Source organism: Merops nubicus, unplaced genomic scaffold (assembly GCF_000691845.1).
Source record: "Merops nubicus isolate BGI_N331 unplaced genomic scaffold, ASM69184v1 scaffold16820, whole genome shotgun sequence".
NCBI lineage: Eukaryota > Metazoa > Chordata > Aves > Coraciiformes > Meropidae > Merops > Merops nubicus.
In genome coordinates, this window is record NW_008583709.1 from 6197 (window position 1) to 29405 (window position 23209).

At 35.2% G+C, this 23209-nt stretch overlaps 1 protein-coding gene across 1 annotated transcript in view; it reads left to right on the forward strand.

The window, feature by feature from the left end:
* Window positions 1–1337: 1337 nt before the first annotated feature.
* The window catches only part of GABRA2 (gamma-aminobutyric acid (GABA) A receptor, alpha 2), a gene marked incomplete at its 5' end in the record, with an annotated part of 27941 nt that continues 6069 nt past the window's right edge, over window positions 1338–23209 (forward strand). Inside the window, 5 exons of the mRNA XM_008941935.1 lie at window positions 1338–1405; window positions 12027–12247; window positions 14525–14607; window positions 15289–15432; window positions 16232–16384. Of these exons, the coding sequence (XP_008940183.1) occupies window positions 1338–1405; window positions 12027–12247; window positions 14525–14607; window positions 15289–15432; window positions 16232–16384 (669 nt within the window). The remainder of the gene's footprint in view (window positions 1406–12026; window positions 12248–14524; window positions 14608–15288; window positions 15433–16231; window positions 16385–23209) is intronic.

Below are 23209 nucleotides of genomic sequence, written 5' to 3' on the forward strand. Positions count from 1 at the left end.
GCATTCTAATAAACATGTCTAGTGTTCAGCTGGAGAAGGAAATTCAATTTCCTTAAAGATGAGAGTGCAAGAATGTGCGTCGTCCATGCTCCAGAAGTTTTCTGAAAGTACTAAATCACCTAATCTCTGCTTTGGGTCCAGCTACATCCCTTTGAAAACCCACTGCTCCCCATGCAGCCACTCACGGAACAGTCTTGCCTTTGCCTGGTGGCTGGCATAGCATCTGCTCTCATAGGTGAGCCCTGCGGATTTTTCCCAATAGAGGGCACTGATTATACCACTGGCCTCAAGACAATTAAAATCTGCTCATGCCACATGCTTGTCAAAAGCGAGGTTTAGGAATACAGAAACTATGAGCTATCTATATTCAATTATCATTAAACATGGAAATCATAATATGAGAGCAGGATCACTCATATAAAAGGCAGCTGTATTCTGTTTAGGAACGGGAAATTCTGGGGTAAGTCAAATTGCAGCTTGTTGTATTCAAATATTCCTTTTGCAACCAGCAACTGGCTTTAAGGCTGAGAATTCCTTGTGTTGACTGTCTTGAATGCAGACAGTAGCTGGCAACTGCTGTAAGAAATTTCCTGCTTGTGTGCTATCCCTCTTAGTGATATCGTTTCATTTTGAGCCTAATTGAAAATCGAAGATAGAAAAGTCAGCAATTATTTTTCCCTGCAGTACAATATTTAATATTCTGATTTCATGGCTAACTAAAATGATTAGGAAGAACATTTTCTTATAGTATTTACAGTGCCACAACAATGTATCAGGTGCATCATGTATCAAGGGAAGGAACTATATTGTTAAAATATTTGCCACTTAAAAACATACTGAATTAAAAAGTAGGATGCTGTTGAATCTTACATTTGGTATAGTCAATAATTGCTTTGTAAGCTTCTTCTTGTCTTTGGCTTTGAAAAAGCTATTCAGGATAAAGAAAATGGCCTTGAACTAGAAAGGCTTAATAGGAATGATTTGCAACAACAGAGATAACACCACTGCAATAAAGGCATTTTATGTTTAGGACTGTACTGCCATGTGAAGTCCAAGACAGTGTGGTTATTTTTGCTGGTGGAGAAGTGGGTTATATATGTGTAGCTGCTGATGGCTGTATAGTCCTTTAACTGACACAAACTACCCGGTGGGACAAACTCTTATCCAATAACCTGTGTTAAGTGGGGTAGAAATGCCCAGCATTTACAACAGGATACTGGTTAAGAGAAGTAAATAAGGACAGAAACTTGTTCAAAATGTCCCATAATTTTTCATAGTAAGTTTGAAGAAGTACTATAAATTTAAAATGTTTGCTTGTTTTTTTCTTTTTATATCAGATAGTATTACTGAAGTCTTCACTAACATCTATGTGACCAGTTTTGGACCTGTTTCAGATACTGATATGGTGAGTTTCTGAATCTTTTGCATATATGATAAATGGTGTAAGACATATTCCACTAAATTCCTTTAAACTTTTATGCTGCTTTTACTTATTGTGGACAAACTGGGAATAATTTTGCTGAAGTTAGGAAGTGACAAAGCCTAATAGTTTTAAAATTTATAGACCTTAAATTGTAATTACACTTATATTAATTGTTTAGTTTGGACCAGCGAATCGTCTGATTGTGTCCACTGACTGGGTGAACTGGATTCCCATTGGGTGAAACTACACTGGGTGAACTCCAGGAGCACATTTAATGTTGGCAACAATCTGAGGGACCTGATTGAAGTCAGTCTAAACTTCTTGAAAGATGTACCTTGGAAGTTGGGTCATCATCATGATTGTGTTCTGCAGACCTGTTCTTCATAATTTGCACTATTTAATCCTCATTTAAAGGAAGCTGGTGACATTAAAAAGAAAGAATCTGTCAGAAAATCATTCTGGATTACAGTTTTTCATGAAAACAGGAATCAAAAAAACTGAGGCAAGACATCCTTTGTAGTCTCACTGCAAATCTTATACAGATTAGGGAGAATGTGGCACACTGTGGAGAGACTTTCATGGATATTACATCTCTAAAAGGAAAGAAGGGAAGAATAATCTAAAGGTTACTTTAGCTGCCCTTGCCATTCCCACAAGAAATAATTTCCTGCATGAATTTCTTTGTTGAAGAGTTTTGAATATTCATGATTATATATGAGGCATAAAATATTACCTATGTGCATCTATGAGTATTAAAAATGAATTTGCTTAAAAACAGGCAATATTTACTTTTTCTGTGAAAACTTTCAGGTTATGCACCATACAAAACAGGAAATGTCTTGACGTTATAACCTAGGTTGCAGTGAAACTAAATATTTAATGGTACAGTGTACCTTTTGAAAGTTATTTGCCCACTGACTAACAAGTAGTCATAGCTTTGCAGAATATATTCTGGTTTTTTTTGTGTTTGTATTTTGTGTGTGTTGCTTTAAGTTTTCAAGCTTTGTTTTGATTATGATGAATACATTATCGAGATTTGACATGAATAGTAATTTCATAGAAAAATAGACACGTATTTTCTTTTTGTCACTGTATATGTTACTGATTCTCTTGAAGGTGTTTTTCCTGATAATGTTAAGTTTCTGAAATTATTCCTATTTTACTACTAATTATAAAAAATAAGTATCCACAGCTATATATAAAGGTGATATGAACATCTTGACCTTGTTAGTCTAGTATCTCATGCCTTCACAGTGTTTACACTTATAGTATTCCTGTGAAATGAGGATATATTATTAACCTAATTTTAAAGACATGATACTGAAGCACAAGGAGACTTAAGCAAGGCTGCACTAAGTCATCTGTGCTTAAATGAAATTTTAATAAAAGGCTCCCTGAGCCTAATCCCTAGCTCCTGAAAAATGTTTGACACCAGTGTGTAAATGTGAGAGAACTCTGGGTGTCTGTTTGCACAAACAGATATGATGGCACGGTAAGGGGTCAGGTGATGCTACAGATGTAGAAGCTCTGTGCAGCGGTGTTAATCAAACTAGTGCAGTATATTAGAATGGCAGCTGTTACTGTAATGGTTAAGTCTATTTGCAGATAACTATATAGATAAGTAAGAACAGTTTAATACTTGCTACTACGAGTTTCAGGGTTAATTTAGCTTGTTCGGTTGATAATTATAAAATCATTTTGCAACGTATGAGCGGTCAGTTAGAAAATTTCAACATGTGCGTTTTGAAATAATAGCTTCCAAACTGTCAAATATTCTGTCAAACATGAAGGTGACATTAGAGTATTTACCATGAGTACTGTTTCATTTAGGTGTCACATTACTGAATTGATAATGTAAACTACTATACTACTATAGAGGATTTACTGGTATTTTCTTCTGTAAATGTTGGAAGTTCTGGAATAGTCTAATTTTATAAGCTTCCTCCTTAAAAGACTTCACCAGAAGAGTAAGTTTGACTCTTGCCTATGTCCTCCTAACTCTCCAGAGAATGAATCTTGCAACTTTTCAGGAGGGTTGGGTCCCAGCCCCTGATGTCTTCTGCTTTCACAGCGTGAGGGGTGAAGCCTGCTATCACATCAGGTTTTTAGGCTGGACGCTGCTGTTGCGCAGAATGCTCACAATCGTTGCTGCCAGTAGGATTCCTTCCCCTGGGATTTTTCATAGCAGTGAAAGTCAGCAGGAGAATGACTGCACCACTTTGAATTATCTATTTGCCATTTTTTTTTTTTTTCACCTTAGTTAACATCTTGTGAAGAATTAAAGAATTAACAGTGCTTAGGAACCCTCCCTGTTGAAATTAAGAAGGGGATTCACTGCTATGAGAGATGATTAATATATCTGTTTGTAGCATGGAAGATGGAGGTGGCACACTGAAAATGATGAGTGGATTTGAGCTAAGGACATGGTTGTCGCATAGTAGTGTTGATTCACAAGGCCGATAAAATGTCATTCTAACCTTTGTTTTTAAATTGATAGCAATTTGTGGGGTGTCTGTTCTTCTCACTAAGCATAATAGTTCTCATTAATGATAGTATAGCATCGTGCGGAATCTGTGACTCAGTATGATTGCTAGGATGCAGATGTTTATTCATATTCCTTAGGTTTTTTTTTTCAGTATCATATTTTTGTCAAAAATAATTAAGTCTAGGAGAATTTGATCTTTGATTTTTAGGCTAGCTTAAGTTGTAAATTCTAAATTTAGGAGATAAAAGCTGAATCTGAGTCTTTTCACCAGATGTGTAAAGAGCTAAAAACCTTTGATCTTTGTTGTGGATTAACATTATGACTAAGCTAAAAAGATGCCACTCTCTGTTCTGCCCAAAATACTCAGCCACCAAATCTGTTGACTCTTGACCGGTACTCCTTTGCAAACTACTCTTCAGATGAACTCCTGTGACTAAAATGTTGTTGTATATATATTAGCCGTGTCATAAAAATGCTATTGTATGTCAACCACAATGTTTAATGTCAAAGGAAATGCCAGTATAAACCAGGAATTTTCAACTTCATTTTGCAAACTAATGAGAAGCATGGAAGGCAAACCAAAACAGGGGATCAAACAGATTTTGCTTTCACTGTTCTGACTCTTTGAGCTGTTATTTCCCTGAAATGTTTAAGTTCAGTGTTATGGTGCTATGCCTTATAGGCTTCCAACCAGATCAGTGATACAAATTTATTTTGACATTAGCCTGAGAGAAAAAAAATCTGCATTGTTTAGAAAAACAAACAAACCAAAAATTGAACAGAACAATTGAAGAATGAAGCATATCTGAATTTTCTAAAAGTTATAAAGCTAAATTATGATTAAAGTAGCTAATTAAAACATTTATAAAATATATATTTGAAAATTCTGAGGTGAATAATTTGGTGAATAATTTTGAATTATGATTTGTAGGATAACAACATTTCAACATTTAAACTGATTATTTATCTTATTTTTCCCAAAATTAATTATTTGAAATCTCGTAGATTGATATGTCTTTATAAATATATACACTGCTGACTGTGATTTTAGCACTGCAAGAAAGGTACTTTTTTGCAACTTTTTCTTAGACTTATTTTCTTTCCAGGCTTTCCAGCCACACTGGTTTCTGAAATTGCCCAAATAGCCATCAGTACTAATGTCCTTGATAGGAAAAAAACCCTCATATAAATAATAAACATATTTACTCTTCAAGCAATAGTTATGGTAGGTAAAAGAGCAAACAGGCTCTGAGAGCCTTTATATGACATCTGCTGTGAAGAAATCTTTGCCAAGATTTTGCCAGATTTTACCTCAGAGTAATCTTTCTAATTGTCACTGGGAACAGTGTTTCCTACAACACACAGTTAGTGATGGGACCTGAATCAGTTTTGCTTGAATATTAAAACTAATAAGCTTTCCGAAAGTTTTGTTTTTCAACTTCCAACCTTACCTTTTCATTGCCTTTGGGGAGTTTTGTATGCTGCAGTTACATCTTTGTTTTTTCCTATTTCTTTGTACACACCAATTTTTCCTAGTTTTTTTTTAATTCTAGACCTTTATCTTTTCACTCTACAGTCAAGAAATATGAACATTCTCTTTCATGAGATTGTCATGCCTAGCTAGCTCATTGATACACACACTTCCATCTTGTCAGTTTTCAGTTAAGCATTTAGAAGCATTAGCATTTAGCGTTTTCAAGAAGCATTTCTGATTTTTCAAATATAGCCAGAACAGAAATTTTCGCTGAAGATGAAATCCAGAAGTGTCCAAAAGGATTGTCACAGTACCTGTTTCTACAACTGAGAATGGTTCTTTAGAGAGAGTGACTGACCTGGAAATCACTTTTATTTCTTTGTGTCCTTTTTTCAGATTTCCTCTTTCCATTTTGTATTTCAGATTTTTTTTTCCTTACAAAATTTACTGTTTAGCTGTTTCAAAGTCTAATTGTTATTAGCTACAGTTCCTTAACTGGAGAGAAGCTGTAACTTGGTGAACTCAGTAACAGAAGACTAAAGAGTAAAAGGCAAACAGAAATTATAATACACTTGGCTTTCTTGGGTGTTGGGGAGCATCTGGGTTGTCATTTTATCATTGAGATGTTTCTGGAAAGTCAATAAATTGTTTACTCTATTCCCTGTTATTATAAGCGCAGGTCATTGCCTTTGGAAATTAAATCCATAGTTTGAAATTTTGAAGAGGATATCTCACATGATCGCCTGCAGAGTTTCTGTCCTCCTATTCTGTTGGGAAGGCTTCCCTTCACAGGTTCCCCTGTGCAGCATCCTGCCAAGTGAGTCTATATTGGAGACTGATTTGTCAGGGCTTGCTGTGTGCAAGCCCTTCACTGACATTAGCTCTCAGTGTACCTCTTGTTTGGATTCCTGTCCTTGGCACCAGGCATCCACTGTGTTTGAGGGTTGCTCTTTCTCCGTGTCTAAATAAAAAAAGGTTATGAGAAGTGTTTGTGTTTTCAGTGGCAGCAGTGTGAATAATATCCCATAGCCTCAGAATTTTCTAAGTAATCTGTATCTGGATCTTTCACATTCCTCTCTTATCCCTCTATCCCTCCTTGGTGCATTTTTAGACTCAGAGTTCATTCTACATCAGGTCTACGGAAAAAAAAAGAAAGAGAAAATCATTCAGAGAAGGTCCTTCTCATAAATGAATATGAATAGGAAGACATTCTTTTCCTCAGACACTATCATTCAAACTGGTTAAGCATATTTTTTTCCAGATTTTTTCAAATATTTCATGTTTAGATTAAATGCTTAGACAAAAATGACTGAAGTTGGTAGATGAAGAAGAAATAAAGGGCTTGAAATGAGTTCTTCAAATAGAGGAAAATCAGGCTGCAATTCCCTAGAAATATACCACCAGTTCTTTGTAATATTAAAGGTCGTCTATATCTGGCAGACATTACTCATGTATTTAAAAATGAATACATGCTCCTTTGAAATGTAGGGATGGAAGAGTGTTTAAGTTTTTAACAGGGCTGTTAAGGGTTTTACTGGAAAATAACCAACTGTGCAGTTTCAAACCACAGCCCTCCTTCATGAGGGAGTTTATTCAGAATATTTTCAAGAATTCTATTCACCATTGTATAAGATCTGCACCTCTCAAAGACCTTAAAGGAATTTTTGTCTGTCTACTGCTTCCTTCTATATTTTGTGGTTTATATACATCAGAAGGTAAGCTTTGGAAAAGAACAGATGGGCTCAGTTCATACCTCTGTGCAATGAGATTCCATGTTAGATACACAACTAGTGAAATACTTTTGTAGAGCCTGAGTAGTCAGTGTTTGTGATTTGCTTTTTTTTTTTTTTTTGAGTCTCCTGTTTACAATTACTACTTGGTTTTCTTGGAAGTGGTTTTGATACTTAGTTCATACCATAGAATCACAGAATGGTTTGGGTTTGAAGAGACCTTAAAGATCATCTAGTTCCAAGCCCCCTGTCATGGGAAGGGGCAACTAGACCACGTTGTGCAAGGCCCCATTCAACCTGGTCTTGAATACCTCCAGCAATGGAGCATCCGCAGCTTCCCTGGGCAACATGTTCCAATGTCGCACCACTCTCATAGTGAAGAACTTCTTCCTAATTTCTAATCTAAATCTACCTTCTTCAAGTTTAAAGCCATTGTCCCTTGCCCTATCACTACAAGCCCTTGCAAAAAGTTCCTCCCCAGTTTTCTTGTAGGCCCTTTTCAGATATTGGAAGGCCACAATAAGGTCTACCCAGAGCCTTCTCTTCTCGAGGCTGAACAATCCAAACTCTCTCAGCCTGTCCTTGTAGGAGAGGTGTTCAGCATTCTGATCATCTTCATGTTCCACCTCTGGACCTGCTCCAACAGGTCCATGTCCTTCTTTTGTTGGGGGGCTCCAGAGCTGGATGCAGTACTTGAGGTGGGGTCTCATGAGAGTGAAGTAGAGAGAAAGAAAAACTACACGTTGCCTTAAGGTAGATGTGGCACAAAGAACTAAAATTAAGATATTATACTAATGTAAAAATAAATATTTATATGAAGCCCCTATATAGGCTAGGTGAGATTTAGGTCTTATGTGTTTATCTTGTCAAAGTATCATCCACAGTATTTCTAACTGTAATTAAGGAATCAATAAAAGGGTATGTGTGCCATTTTCCCTTTCCTTTTTTTTTTTTTTCCCTATTTGCCTTTTAAAAGTTTTATATTTTACAGTATTTAAAATTTGCTTTCATGGTTATATATATGTGTAAGTTAATGGCTTTAACAACGGTCAAAAAAAGGCCAAACTGAGGAAATTCTTTACAAGTAGGGACTGAGGAACTGTGGCCTGAACAAAATGCTCTGTTCCAGAGGGTGATTCATAAAATGTTCAGTCTGCTCCACGACAATACTGCTTGCTAATGGACACTCACAATTTTTGAGATGTTTGGAACACTTCCATCTGTACTCTAGATGCAAAGACTGCCAAAATCTGCCAACCATTAGCTGAAAGGATGAGAGTACATTTTTTGTTAACTTTTCCTGTACAAATGGGGCCTTAGCAAAAAAAGAAGACTGCCATATAGTGGAGAGGGATTGCTTGTACTTGGGCCAGTTAAAATTCTCCCAGTGATACTAGTGTCTTTTTTTTTTTACTGTGCAGACTGTTATGCACAACAACCTCCTATTAAAAGAAGAATGAAATTCCTTCTCATTTTATTCTTCTGGCCATTGAACTGGCAGAGGCTTAAATGCTTCTTAACACTGTAGTAAGAATCTTATCATTTGTACCTAAAATTTCATGTAAGCCGGTATAATACATGTTTGAGAGATTATGTTTAATTGTATTGTGTTGAATCCAGCTGTGAAAGCCCTGTTTCAGACACAAACCAGTAGGAAACATTTGCTTGTCTAGAAATGATCACAGGAGTCCTTTGTAGTCTTGGAAGTATGCTCTTGTGGTTTTGTGGAGATACTACACTATATACTGGAGGGTGGTTTGGTAATGTCCAGAAACAGCATGGGTTTTTTTCATATGTATCTTCAGATTGTATGAAACGAATCTTTTTTCTAGAGTGCAGATCTGTGTTTGTAACAGAATGTTGGTCTTGCTTGAAAAGTAAACATTGTGCAGTGTTTACTACGAAGAGGTACACATATAGAACGGGAAATAGTTATGAAATCTTTTTGTAGCATATTTTGATAAATGCTGGCTTTTTATTACATTGATTATAGTCAAAATACTTTAACAGTGTCCTGCTTTTTCATTTGTTTTGTATAGTAATCATCGTAGGGATGTTCATGGCCACAAGTAGAATAGATTTTGCTCAGGACGGGACATGGGATCAGCTAATATAATGCTAGGATGCAAAAGGCATGGACTGTACTTTGCTTTTCATAATCAGTCCGTAAATGGATCAGGACAAGTTAATTTAAACTCTGTGCCTTGGTTTCCCTTCATAACATTGAGATCCCAATATTTCCTTTGAAAAATGCTCTGAGATCTAGAGAAAAACGAGCTATTGAAGAACTGTATGAAATTTTATTGCTATAGTGCTAAATGGAAGGAGAAGGTGTGAATCATTCACACCAAACCTTGCTTTATTTCTTGTTTCTGTCTTCTAAATCAGATGTTCTGAAATAAAGATTTCCAGCATAGATTGGATGATGAGATTAGAATTACCTGTGGACCAGTCAGAGATTTATCAGTGGGATCTTTCAAGACTGCAGCTCAGATTCTCTCCTGCTTATTCTGCTTCGTAAGCAGTTGCCATGCATCAGATGTGGTTTTTTTTGAAATGTTGCTGTTTTGATATAATGGCATTTCCTGTCTCCTTTTTTTTTTCTGTTTTATATCTCTTGTAATTCTTTTTATATATGTTGGAAGACAGTAAAGAAGCAGGACCTTTGAAATTATTTATTGTTTGAAATATTAAAAACCCTCAAGATTTATATTCTAATCATTTATGTGCAGGGGTATTTGTCAAAAGAACCTGTAGGACTTATCACTTACTTGTGTTGAATTTCAGCCCTCAGGCTCTTCTTTCTTTATACCTCAAACATCAATCTTATCATACATAGCAATGATTTATTGGCAAAGTTCCTCAGATGTAAACCACAGGAAGGCTTTGAGGGCAGTTGTTTTCCTTGAATTACCTGGTGTTTCTAGCCAGATTTCATATATTCTGCCTGCTTCAGGCACACTGGTACTGCTACTCGTGATACACCATGATTTTATATGTTTCGTGATTTTCCCTGTTCTACAACTGAACAGATAGTTAACTTGGAATTTGTAAATGGGATTTTAAGTCACACAATATTTAGCAAATAAAACACCCCATATAGATCAGAAAATAAACCAGGACAATTGCATTTCCTGTGTACTAGATGGAGAGAATCAGAGAAATGAGCAAATTACTTGTCATGAGGCAGTGTCTCTGGCAGTGAAGAGAAACAGTAAAAGATCAGGTATAATGTAAAGGAAATACATGTTTTGGGAGTGCATAATTTCATATTTCACAGATATATTTATTTAAATGTTATTAGATGTGATAGCAACTAGCATAAAAAACAAACAAGCAAATTAATTTTCAGTGTACTGTAGTGTTGCTTGTATTTAATATTTAACTGTAATTTTAATTATAAAAATGTCAAAACTATATAAAGCTATAAAATTATGCTTGAGGTTTTTGTCAGGTTAGTTTGTGAGTATCCCATTACATCAGTCCAAAAAGATCTCCCCAAGCACCTGTCACAGTTCCTAATGACAGCTGCTTTCTCTCCTGCACCTGCTATGCTCCTTCAGGTAACAGAATTCTCTTTCTTTCATTCCACATGCTTGTCTTAACCTCTGGCCCTGGCCTGGGAAAGGTCCTCACAGCTCCTTGGCTCACAGACCAAAGGAGCTGAAAAGGGCTATTGCTTATCGCCGTCTACTCAGCACTCCTTTTGTACCACTGTATGATTAAATGAGGAAAAACATAAGCCTTGTTAATCAGCACACAAGGGAGCCAGCAGAAAGTGATGAGGGCTGATAAGTTTCTTGAAATTACTTTTATATTGAAATCACTTGAATATTTTATATTAGTTGAATTTTATCAGGACTTGTCCATTCAAACATAATTTACTTGAAAATAGTTTATGTAAACTGTAGCATTTACAGAGTAATTGCAATAGTACAGACTGCTGTAACATAGTAATATTTTGAAATCATGGATCCATTTTGCACCTGTCCAACAAAACTGAAATTGCACCAAGGTAGCAATTGCCAAGACACAGAATATAGTTTGCTTCCAACAAAGTTTTTAAGCTCTTCCATTTCCAATTTATATGCTGTGCTGACAGTAGCAAACCACTAAATCCATTTATAGGTCCAATTGGAAGCTTGTTGATGAATTTACATTATCAATGTTTAATCAGTATCTTTTTTGTTTGATTGTTTGGAACAGCAACAAAACCCAGCAGATGGGATATGCAGCTCTGGGTGACACAGGCATTTGGTCTAGGTTTTTCACTTGTATCTTTTTTTCCAAACTGTAATTCCTTCCCAAGATTAAGCATCAGAGTAAAGTTCAGCAGAAAGTGTGTCACCTGTTAATCATCACCTATTGTTTCCTACCTATGTTTTGGTAATGAAATCTACAGAGTTTACTTTCCCCTTTGGAAAAATCTTCCTGTATCAGTCTGCCTGGATATATTGTACCCTTTATGAGTAGCCTCGTTTCCTTCCTTTCAGTCTCAGCAATTCTCCATGCTCTTCAAATGCTGCACTGCTCACCTTCAGGTTCATCTGCTTGAGGAACTAGTTAATATCCTTCTGTGCATTGTTTTTTTCTTACTTCTTAATGTAAAATAGCTGTGTTTGTTGAAATTACCATTGTCACACATACGTTGTGTATTAGGTACAGAAACGTAAATGTTGGAAAGGTTTGGTATGCGAACAACAGCTAGCAATCATGAAGGACAATGTCATATCCTTAATAAATTTAATTCCTGTTTATTATTCTAAGTATTATACAATTTTGTGTGATGTTCGTTGTCCCTTGACAGTTTTACTAAGCAAATTTTTGCAGCCAGATCTTTTCTGTTTTGACCCTCAGAAAGTAAGTTAACATTTCATTGTGTGGAAAAAAAAGTGTATCTTTATTCCATTACAGGAATACACAATAGATGTTTTCTTCCGTCAGAAGTGGAAGGATGAGAGATTAAAGTTTAAAGGCCCAATGAACATTCTTCGATTGAACAACTTAATGGCCAGCAAAATCTGGACCCCAGATACATTTTTTCACAATGGGAAAAAGTCAGTCGCTCATAACATGACAATGCCAAACAAGCTTTTACGAATCCAAGATGATGGGACTCTTTTGTACACCATGAGGTAAGTCTTTTTATCTGTTCTCTGATCAAGCTATTTCTTGATGTGATTTCTCCCAGATAACAGTAAGATTCCAGGAGGACTCTCCCTTGTTTCGTTTCTGTCTCAGCGGAAAGAAAGCTATGAAAACATAGGTTTTGTTTCCAATTCTTTTACAAGTCTGTTGACTGATTATGAGTTGGAACAGTTTTCCTACATGTTCCTCAGTTTTCATACCTCTATAAAGTATTAAAAGATATTGACCACCTGAATAAAGTACTTTGAGACCGTTAGGTGGGAATCACTGTATAAGAATTGTTAAGAACATTCGATTTTACCAATTCTGTCTTTAGAACAATTAAAGGAGTATATGACTTTTGCCTATTACTGCAGCCATTGTACTGACCATGTGAATGCTTAAGTGAATTTATTATTAAGAACAGTGGCAATAAAAAATAAAGAGGATGAAGAAAGAGTTAGTAAGGCCTTGAATTCTTTTCAGCAAGAATTACAGAGAAAATGCGTCTTATTCTATAACTGTTTCTTTATCTAAATAAAGTAGTTTACTTAGAGTTTCAATTTTGCATCCTGTGCGTGATTAGCAACTAAGATAAACATTTATCTTGATAAAATATATTAATTTTGCTTAGAAAATAATTTATGATATATTACAAATATCATGTATGAATAGGCAGAAGCAGCATTTTTATAAGGCTAATTTCCTCTTTGATTACTCTTTTTGGAATAATGCTACCTATAAGTTTTTGTTTGTTTTTTTTTTTTTACCTGATTTTCCAGAGATAACGGACTTAGTTTCTTTCTTTTTTCCTTTGAGAGTATTTAATAAGCTGAGTTTGTTGTGAAAATAGACTTAAAATCCACAGCCTAAAATGTGAGCTGTAAAGGACACACGTACTGTGTATTTCTTCCATGCAGCTGTAGGAGCATCCATTAAGCCTGATTTACTATACAACACACAAACCCTTATAGTATTAGGTGTTGATGGGTAGGCTGCTAATAATGTTGAATGATGTGGTCATCAGAGGGGTTCAGAAAAATTTCCTGGAAATAAATTGAGACCCCTATTTATAGTGTTTTTCCTTGGTCTCAAATCAGTATTTGAACTTGAATCTGTATAAACTGACTGAAATTCTCTCCATCCAGAAGATATACTCATTTGCCATAAGTAATGAGAAATATTGTGTGAAACCATTATGATGATTTTTATTTTTTAAAAAAAACCAAAAACATAAGATGGGCCATATCAGCTAGAATTAGCTAAGCATTTTCACAACTTGTAAGTATGATGTGTCTAGGCATATGAGATTAATATATAAACTGTTTTCATTGTCTAGATTTCAAACACCCATTTTTATTTGTGTCTGTTTAAAATGCTAGTGTAACCTAGATCAGAGGGTCATGCAGTTCTTTCTTTCAGCTGTTTGCTAACCCTCTCTCTCTCCCCCTTGACCTCTTTTCTGGGGTGTGGGCGAATAGAAATGTGGAATATTTTGGGGTAGAAGGGTAGGAGAACATAGAAGGAAATATAATGATTATGAACTGCTGGGAGTCCAGGAGGATATAGCCAGTGTTTGAGGCTGAAATAAGAGGAATGAAGACATAAAAAAAAAAAAAAAAATCTCTATGCAGAGGAGACTTACAGGATAGGGAAGAGAAACAGTGGAAAACTTTTAATTATTTTTCATTGTACTGAGACTGGGATATTGTTGGCATACTTTCACAAAATGAGCAAAAGTGAATGCATTGTTAACAATGTCATGTTTATACATAAATAAAAATAATAATCATAAGTAACATGGAGAATAAGTAGCAGCAATCTTTTGAAAGAAAAAAAATGGTTTTTTTTCCTGCATCTTCCTATATCAAACTATAAAAAAAATAAAAATCAGAAAACTATGGAGCACAATACTTTGGCAAATTAACCGTAATTTATGTGCTTTTGTAATGAGCCTTTGAGAGCCATATAATCACACAAGCACCTCAGAATATTATGAGAATAAAATGACTGTTCTTAACAACCTGCAGTTACATAATTTATATTTTCATTTAAATGGCCTATAGTTTTGAGGTCAGCTTTTTCAGGTTTTTGATGTGATAAGTCAATGCCTTCCAAAGGAACACATAAAAGGGAAGAAGCAGGAGCTGATTTAAATTTTAATTAGCTCAATATAACATTTCAGTTTCATCTTCTAAATCAGCATGAACTCTGTTCATTTCTGTGGAATTGATTTTCTTGTCCTGCTAAGTGACTTAAATGCATAGTGGTTATTTGCCTTTTAGGCTTACAGTCCAAGCTGAATGCCCAATGCATTTGGAGGACTTCCCTATGGATGCTCACTCATGCCCACTGAAATTTGGCAGCTGTAAGTATATAACAAGAAGTACAGCCTTTGGTTCATGAGTATCTAACATTGCTCAGCATCACTTTGTTTCAGTAAGTTGTTGCATGAGAGGATTAAAACACAAGCTGGTACTTAAAAAAAAAGTAAAATAAAATATTAAACTCTTGTTTCTTCATTATTGTGTCTTCTAATGTATTTTAAAGCTTCCTTGAGTCCAGTTAACAATAAACTATGCACCTAATTCAGCATTGCACTGATCTACTTTTATTCCACTGTCCAACCATAATTATGAATGCAGACCTGGGTGCATGCTCTGGAAAGTCAGAACAACATACGAATGAATTTTCAAAAATATTATGAATCCAAATCTTGCAAATTCTTGTTATTTGCATCTCTCTTACTACAGGTTTTAGGATACATATAATATCAAATCTCTGACAAGTTTTTAACAGAGTAAAAGAGATGGTGCTTGTAATTTCATACAAATAAATTGTAGTTAATAAGATCACAAATGAATATCCTGTTCCTGTGCTGCAATAGGCATTTATCCTCCAGTAAAGCTATTTTAAATGGCCGAACATCTTTTTTACTGTATCATTTTAATTCTGGGGGATTTTTTTTAATAAGTAGATTTTTCTAATTCTATGAGTTTTGATGTTTATTTTAAATTGCTCACAAAGTATTTTATCTCATTTCTCACAGATGCGTACACAACTTCAGAAGTGACGTATATTTGGACTTACAATGCTTCAGATTCAGTGCAGGTGGCACCCGATGGCTCAAGATTGAATCAATATGATCTTTTAGGCCAAACAATTGGAAAAGAGACAGTTAAATCAAGTACAGGTTAGTAAAAGATATTTTGAAGAAAAAGGCACTCTCTCAGCTCTGAAGACCATAGGCATTGGTGGTGGTGTTAGAGGGCTACTGAAAAAAATTTTGCAAAATATTAGATATTAGGCATAATAATTAGGCACATCTATTAATGTGTGGTACAAGTGGTACAACACGTAGTAGTACTTCACTGATTGTTTCAAGTTAATCCATAACTGGTGATAGCAGAGGTGAACTTCTTCCCAGTGAATGTTTTTTAATGCTGTCTGGAGCTCAGTCTTGAATCCTATTGTTTGTAACTCAAGACTGGGATAATAATTTAATTTCATATAGTAAATTACACTTTTTGTCTAGTAAATGGCAAAGCATACAATCGTTGTTTCCTTCCATTGTGTTTTTGGCATTAAGCACTGGATTATTCTAGACTGTGTTCCTACATGTGCCAGGCTGTGATGGACCCCCATGATTGCCTCTGACTGTAGATTAAGCTCTCAGGATGCCTTTGAGTGAACACAGAATTGGTTATGGGCAGAAGCCTGCAGGACTGAAGTTCTTGTCAGGGCATACAAGAGTTCCTTTAAGTTCCTGAACACTGATCTTTCCTGGAGCTCACTGGGAGTAAGATGTAGTTGTTCCCAAAAACTTTATTACATTCTGTAGGATGCTTTTTACTACAAAATACATGCTGTGCAATTTAACCCTAGCACAATTGGTTCACATAAGCATAGCAAACTTTATTTTGCTGAAGAAACAGACTTTCTTAAGATGATAACCTTCTGTTTCTTTGTATTTTTTTGTTTGTGGCACCTAGGTGAATATACAGTAATGACGGCTCATTTTCACTTGAAGAGAAAAATTGGTTATTTTGTCATTCAGACTTATCTCCCCTGTATCATGACTGTCATTCTCTCTCAAGTGTCATTCTGGCTGAACAGAGAATCTGTACCTGCCAGGACAGTCTTTGGTGAGTATACTGAGTAGCGTTAGCTTTGTCTGCAACAGCTGAAACTGTGAAGAAGCATTTCTGAAGTCTGCTTGGTCAAAGCCTTTTTCATCCAAAAGTGTGTTTGTAGAATGTGGCACTATTTCTAGCCCAAACAGCTTTCAACTGCAGTTTACAAATCTCCTGAGAATCCCAAAGTTTTGGGATATTAGCACATACAAGAGAACTGTCTATATATCCTTGACTCTTTTAAGAGGAGAAAGATTTCACAGAATGGAAGATGATGATAATGTTTGTATTTAAAAAGTAAATTTAGTTTATTTTCTGAAATGTCTTACTTTGATATTATCCAAATATTTTGATACTTTGTAGATAAGTACATTTCTAAATATATTTGTAAATTAAGAAAATAAAATTTAAATTTGTTGAATTACTTGAATGTATCAAACTTTGCAAGCTGCAGTTCTTTAAAAGAATCCCTATTTGGGTCACTGGGGCAAAACTAATTCAAATTGGAGTGTACTATAAAGCAGCAAAGAGCTTCAGCATCACAAAACAATGGTGTTTCTCTTGCAAGAAGGTTTATTAAAGCAAAGTAACAAATATCTTTTTTACTTGCATAACTTAAATTTCTTTTAATTTGTTTGCTTTTAAAGAAAAGGAGACCAGCATAACAAAAAGAAAGTAGTCTATGTGGATTCAGCCATCAAAAATGCTGCACAAAATCATATGATTAGTCATCAGTAAACACCATGCACTCTTCAAAAAATAGGCCAAATTCAAATGCATATTAAGTACGATGCACAACAGAACACTTTCTCTCTCTTCTGGTGGAGAAAATGCTGCACAAAGCATTGTGAAATACTGCAGATTTTAAAAATGAGCCGTACTGAAGTCAGATGAAGTGAGTCAGTGGTTTTAGTGGAACCAGAATCCTACCATGTTTTTCCAAATAGTTATCAGGCAGATTTTGTTTTTGTTTTTTTTTTTCATTCTTCATAATCTTCTGTGAATTTGTTCATTTCTGCTTATCAAAATACACAATCTTATTTTCCAGCCTTGCAAGTACATTGTCAAATCCTTCTATATCTCTCTTTGCCCTTCTCTGTACCCCCTCCTGTACATTTAGGACAGTGTAACTGGTTTGCCCAAAAGAAGAATCACACCTTCTCTTCCTAAAACGCACTTTCTATTACTGTGTTGTCATTAACAAGGCACTACATGAGTAACAAGTCACTAGAATAATTTTCCTGGAGTATTGTGTCTCTTCCTGTATATGTCTTTCTTGTTCTTTTTTTTTTAATTTTATTTTTATTTTTTGTTTGTTTTGTTTAATTTTTAGTTTTCTTGAAATAAGTATTATTTGCAGACAGTCTACTGCTTTAGTCTCCTGGGAATTTAGCATCATATGGATAATAAACAGTGTCCTGTTTCAGGATGTCTTGAGGGAGGTGGGTACAATGGCCGTGACACCAGAACCACACCACCCAATGACGTAAAATCTAACATCTGTTTACTAAGCACAATGGATATATCAAAGAGATAGCAATTTCTATGCTAGTACTTTATTTCTTCCACACAGACATGAACCTCATGGACAACCTGTCCCCTCCAGCCCAGTTTAGACTGGTACCCTGAACCCAGGGGAGCAAGACAAGACCAGGCTCTGCCTGATGGAGCAGTCTAGACCCTGCATACTGCATTTGCACCTCAGGCTTAGCTTTACTCATTGGGTTGGATGTGCCCTGAGGAGCTATTTCTTAACATTCTTTTACACTGTAGATGGGGTTGTCAACATAAGGTGCCAATGGTCTCTCTAATCACATAGCCCAGGCAAATCTCCATCTTTCTCCATACCTATTGGCAGCAGTTGTCACTGGGATTTCTGATACCCTCTGGTCTCCTGCCTAAATGTGTTACAAAAACGTGAAGTTAGCCACAGTTTCATAATAAAGTTAATCTATTGCTTCTTACTGTTTTCTGGCATGTACTGAATTAATCTTGGCAGTTAGAGCTGAGCAGGTACACTCAAGGTTTCATCTGAGTGATACTTTCAGGTAGACTCCACCCAGTGACACATGAAAGCCTTACTACAGCTAATTTAATAAAACAAGCTACTTCCACCAGGGAACATAAAAATTGCAAGAGATTTTACCTTACATATTTATTGATCATACTTAATTTTTAGTTTTTATATGGAACAGTAACTTGATAGATACCCATCTTTGCATTGCATACTAAATATATCAATATTAAAATATTATTAAATACAAAATATTAGTTTTGAGAAAGTTTTTTCAGAATCAAAGAGAAACCTGTTTGTCTTGAGAGCTACCAAGTCCTGGGAAGAACTACTTGCTAGACTACCATTCCTTTCAAAGAAACATAGCTCCTAGTTACTCAAAGCATCACTTAGCATTTATTATTTCATGTTTGAAAGAAGTTACTTTTATTTCTCCTTTCTATATTCCTACAACTTAGTTTCACATCCTAGGTTAACATTAAGAGATTGGTATAATGAGGCTTCTTTTATAGCTGAGCTCTTTAATCCTTTTCCTTTATGGCATCTATTTAATATTGTTGATCTAAGCTATCCCAAATGAATTGCAGCATAATGTTGTATTGTTTAAACTTTGTTTTAAATTATTGGAAGAAGAAAGTTTTATCATCATTAATTAAATAAGTCTTGAATGTGTTTTCTCTAGCACATAAATTTGAAAAGCATTTGATGGCATTTTTAATGAAAGGGAAAAAGCCTGGTTCATAATGCCTTCATTTAGTGCAAGATGACAATCTGTTTCATTCAGTAATGTGTTTATTGTTACGCATTTAGTGTCGATAATGTTAGAAAAACTAATCTTGTGCAGCTTATCGAATTTTGGCTTAATTTTTAATGGGTCATAACATTTAGAAGTATCACATATATTGGAATAGCAGCATTGGATGCAGGTGACAGAAAACAATCAGAAATTAGTTTTCTTAATGCCACAGTTATCTGAGTGTTTTAACTCACCCAGAGTAGGAATGAGAATGTGAAAATTAATGTACTTAGGTATATAATCTTTGATACTCAAAGCAGGCAAGAACAATAATTAATAGTCATGTTATTTTTTAGACATTGTCCAAGGTGAAGAATTTTAAATTCATATAAATATATTCTTTTTTAACGACTCTGTTCTCTGTGATCATTTCATTCTTATGCTGCATTCCTAGCCTTGTATTTTGCTTGCTCTTGGTTTGTCTTTTATGAACCTATATTAAGGTATGTACAGTTTGAAGCAAAAAGCCATTTAGACCTGAAATAGACAGACTTTTTAATTGTACACCTGCAGAAAGGGGAACCTGAGATGTTCATATCTGTTGTATAGTTGTTTTTACATGTGAATTTAATAATATAGGACCTTTCTTTTGAACAACTCTGTATATACAAAGTACCTTTTTCTATTTTGTTGAAAAAAATCTTGACTGTCTTTATTTATTTCTCCTTTCACATGCTGCAGATTATCTTTTGTGCCTTTAGAGATATCCCACCATTCACAACTTTCAGTTTATAATTTCTTAATTGGGAATTTCTGCTAATAGTAGACATAATGCTCTAGTGGTAGGCAGTGGGCAAGCATATCTGGAAAACTGTAGCACTTAGAGACTGAGCTGGCTGCAAATGAACTAATACGTCTTCTCAGCTTAGTAATGTCCAAGACACTAACTCATGTTCCAATAGTGGTATAATGACATGCAGCTTTCACTGGAGCTGAGATAAATACCACTTGTCATTCAGGTTTGAGAATTCGTTTGGCCATTGATGAATGGGGAACTCTTATGTATTGGTAGAGTGAGGCAACATGAGCACAGACTTCACGATATATGGAAGTTAACTGACTGACAGGATGCAGCTTTTCTGGAGATACATGATGTTATCATCCTTGGCCTCCCATTCTGTTTAAAAAGGCTTCTGGTCTGTGGTGTTGGATTTTTTTTCTTGGTGGGTGTGGTTTTTTTTTTGTTGTTGGTGGTGGTTGGTTGGGGTTTTTTTTAGTAAAGAGTAGACAGAGTTTTTTAGCTGGTTCATGCAATCTTTCTCTCAATGGTTGTTCAGAATTGTCTCCCAGTCTGTAAGAAGAATCAATGTACAGTCCTTTTGGATTGTAGTCTCAAATAATACAAATGCATTACATTAATTAAAAAAATAACTATGATGTGTAGCCAAATGTTATTATGTAATACTTTAAAGTTACTCTGTCTCCAGAATTTTTAAGCTTTTGTTTAGACCTCCAGCCATTTACTCTTGGAGTGATAAAGTGAAGCAGTAATTCATATCTCTGTAAAAGGGACAACAGTCTTTCTGCTATGTTATTTGCATTTATAAATCTATTTGAGTTTTGGTACTGAGGTAATTAGGCTGAGGGACCTAATTACCTAACAGCATTTTCAATTATTGTAAAGAAAAAAGGAATGAAATAATAGAACAATGGAATTAACTTCTTAATAATTTTTTTTTAAAAAGTAATTTATCAATCCTTTTATATGTTCAACTATTATGTGTATCTGTGCAATATGCTGTGATGAAAAGATAAAATTGCAGAAGGAGTAGCATAGCATTATAAAAAATGGAACATATTTTAAGCGTTGTGTGCAAATCATTTGCAAAGCTGACGTACATACTCTGTTACAGAAATGTCCTTTGGTAACTCATTATTTAGGCTTTTACTTTCATTTTCAAAGGAGATGTCGACATTCTCGCATGAGAAGACTAGGACATGATTTAGTTGGCTAAAATCTGTTCAAATTCAAAAAAATCAGTTGATACACAAGAGATTAAATTAGGGTCCAAAAGAATGTGTTGCTGTTGAAGAGTAGCCTGACGTCTGCACACAAATGTAGGCATAAATTAGTCATTATGACAGATTTTAACTTTAATATTTGTGCTATCTCCTCCAATTTCCACTGTATGTTTTTAGTTAGACACTTCTATTTTTTCAGTTCATTTCTTTTGCTGTTGCATGGCAGTGCTCTATACAGCTGAATGACAGAAATTGCTTGCCCAGATTTGGCCGTCTAAGTATGAACACATCTTGAATGGTATCCATCTGTCCTGGAATCCAAAATATGACAGAGCTCGTATTTTCCACATATAACTTTCCATATATAACTTTAGTGCCAGTGAAAAGTGTTGAATTTACAGCCCTGGACATGGCTATCCTCTCTCCAGTGAGCAGATGCCATTTCAAAAGCAGCACCATTAAAAAAAAAATCCTAGGCAACCCAGAAGGTGCAGTCTTGGCCTGGATGGATAAACCTGTATTGACAGGAGATATTTAGCTTTTATAGGCATGCACTGCTGAGTACAGAGGTTATAATGATGTTGAGGAATATTTACTCTCAATTATAAAATGCTTAGTCCTCTTCAGAGAACAGAAATGTCAATGGTTTATTTTTGGGATCCTTTTTAAAGACAAACTGATGACTGATCATGGTCTCTTACAAGATGATACCTGTCCATGTCCTTCTGGCACCCTTTCAGTACCACATCTGCTGGGTGCGGCGCTACACAAGATAGTTCTTGACCTGCATATAAACTGGGGTCTGTCTACATGATAGTGAGAGGTCATACCATTCTTACATAGCCTGTTAAATTACTCAGGCTCTTCAGAGTACTTTATGATTTAGGGGAGAAATTTTTCCTCTAATACTTTGACTACTTCATTGTAGGGGGACAGTCTACTCGCTATTTTTTATATCAATTTTAGTTCACTAGTGTAATGAAGTAGATAATGCAACAGGGAACATTTTTGATCTAGTTAGCACAAGGGTTTTGTGGAATTTTAAGTTAATTCTTTGTAAAATAAATGTGTTTTGTTTTATAAGTTGACCATATTCTTCCACATTAATAATTTTTCAGTCCTCTCAGGTTTAACAGTGACAAAGAGGCAAGTTATTTACATTCAGTCCTTTTTTGTAAAGAAGACTTGATAAGTGATTTTTCAAATTAACTATAATGTGCAAAATCATCTGTATTTTGACTGAAGAAAAATAGCAACCATAAAAATATTAGATATTCCTAAACTGACATGCATCACAGATTCAATTTTCTGGCTGTTTTTTTTCCCCACTGAATTTGGGTTAAATGACTGTGTTAGCTTGAACATCACTGAATTTATAGACTGAAAGAATAAATAAAAGTACATTGGCAATTGTCTGACAATGTGCTGTTTGATTAGTATTTAGGTCCCACAGTGGTGTGGCTTGCTGAAGTTTTCAGAGAAACAGTGAACTGGTAGCAAGGCGCAAGATATAAATTCATTATGTTTTAATTGAGACTAGAAAAGGTCAGGAGTTAATATTAAATCAGATTTCTGAAAAAGCCAATAGGGCTTCCAGGGTATTAGTTTATTCTAAAAGGTAGGACTTAAACAGACCAGCACCTTAGCAACTGTATATATTTACATGTGAATAAGGTCACCTTATCTCTGAGCAACAATCACTTTACTGATACTTCTACATAATTAAATTGATTTATCTGCCACTCAGGACTGGTGTTAAAATTTGCATGTGGTAATTTTAAACGTAAGATAGACTGCCTTTTCCCTGCGGTGCTGAAAATAATTAAGCCATATGTTGTGTAAGTGTTAGGAGAGAATAAGTTTGTAACAAAATATGTTATCTACACATTTTCATCCAATATAGTATGATAGCTGCTTCCTTTTCATTCTATAGGGTTCTATATCCCAACAGTATCACAGCTAATTCCAGACCAGATCCACTTCTTTAACTTAGGGAGGCTAAAAAGTAGCAATTAGAGAATGATTTCTGCTAAGTTGTCTGGATACTGTGTGTGTGGTTCAGCAG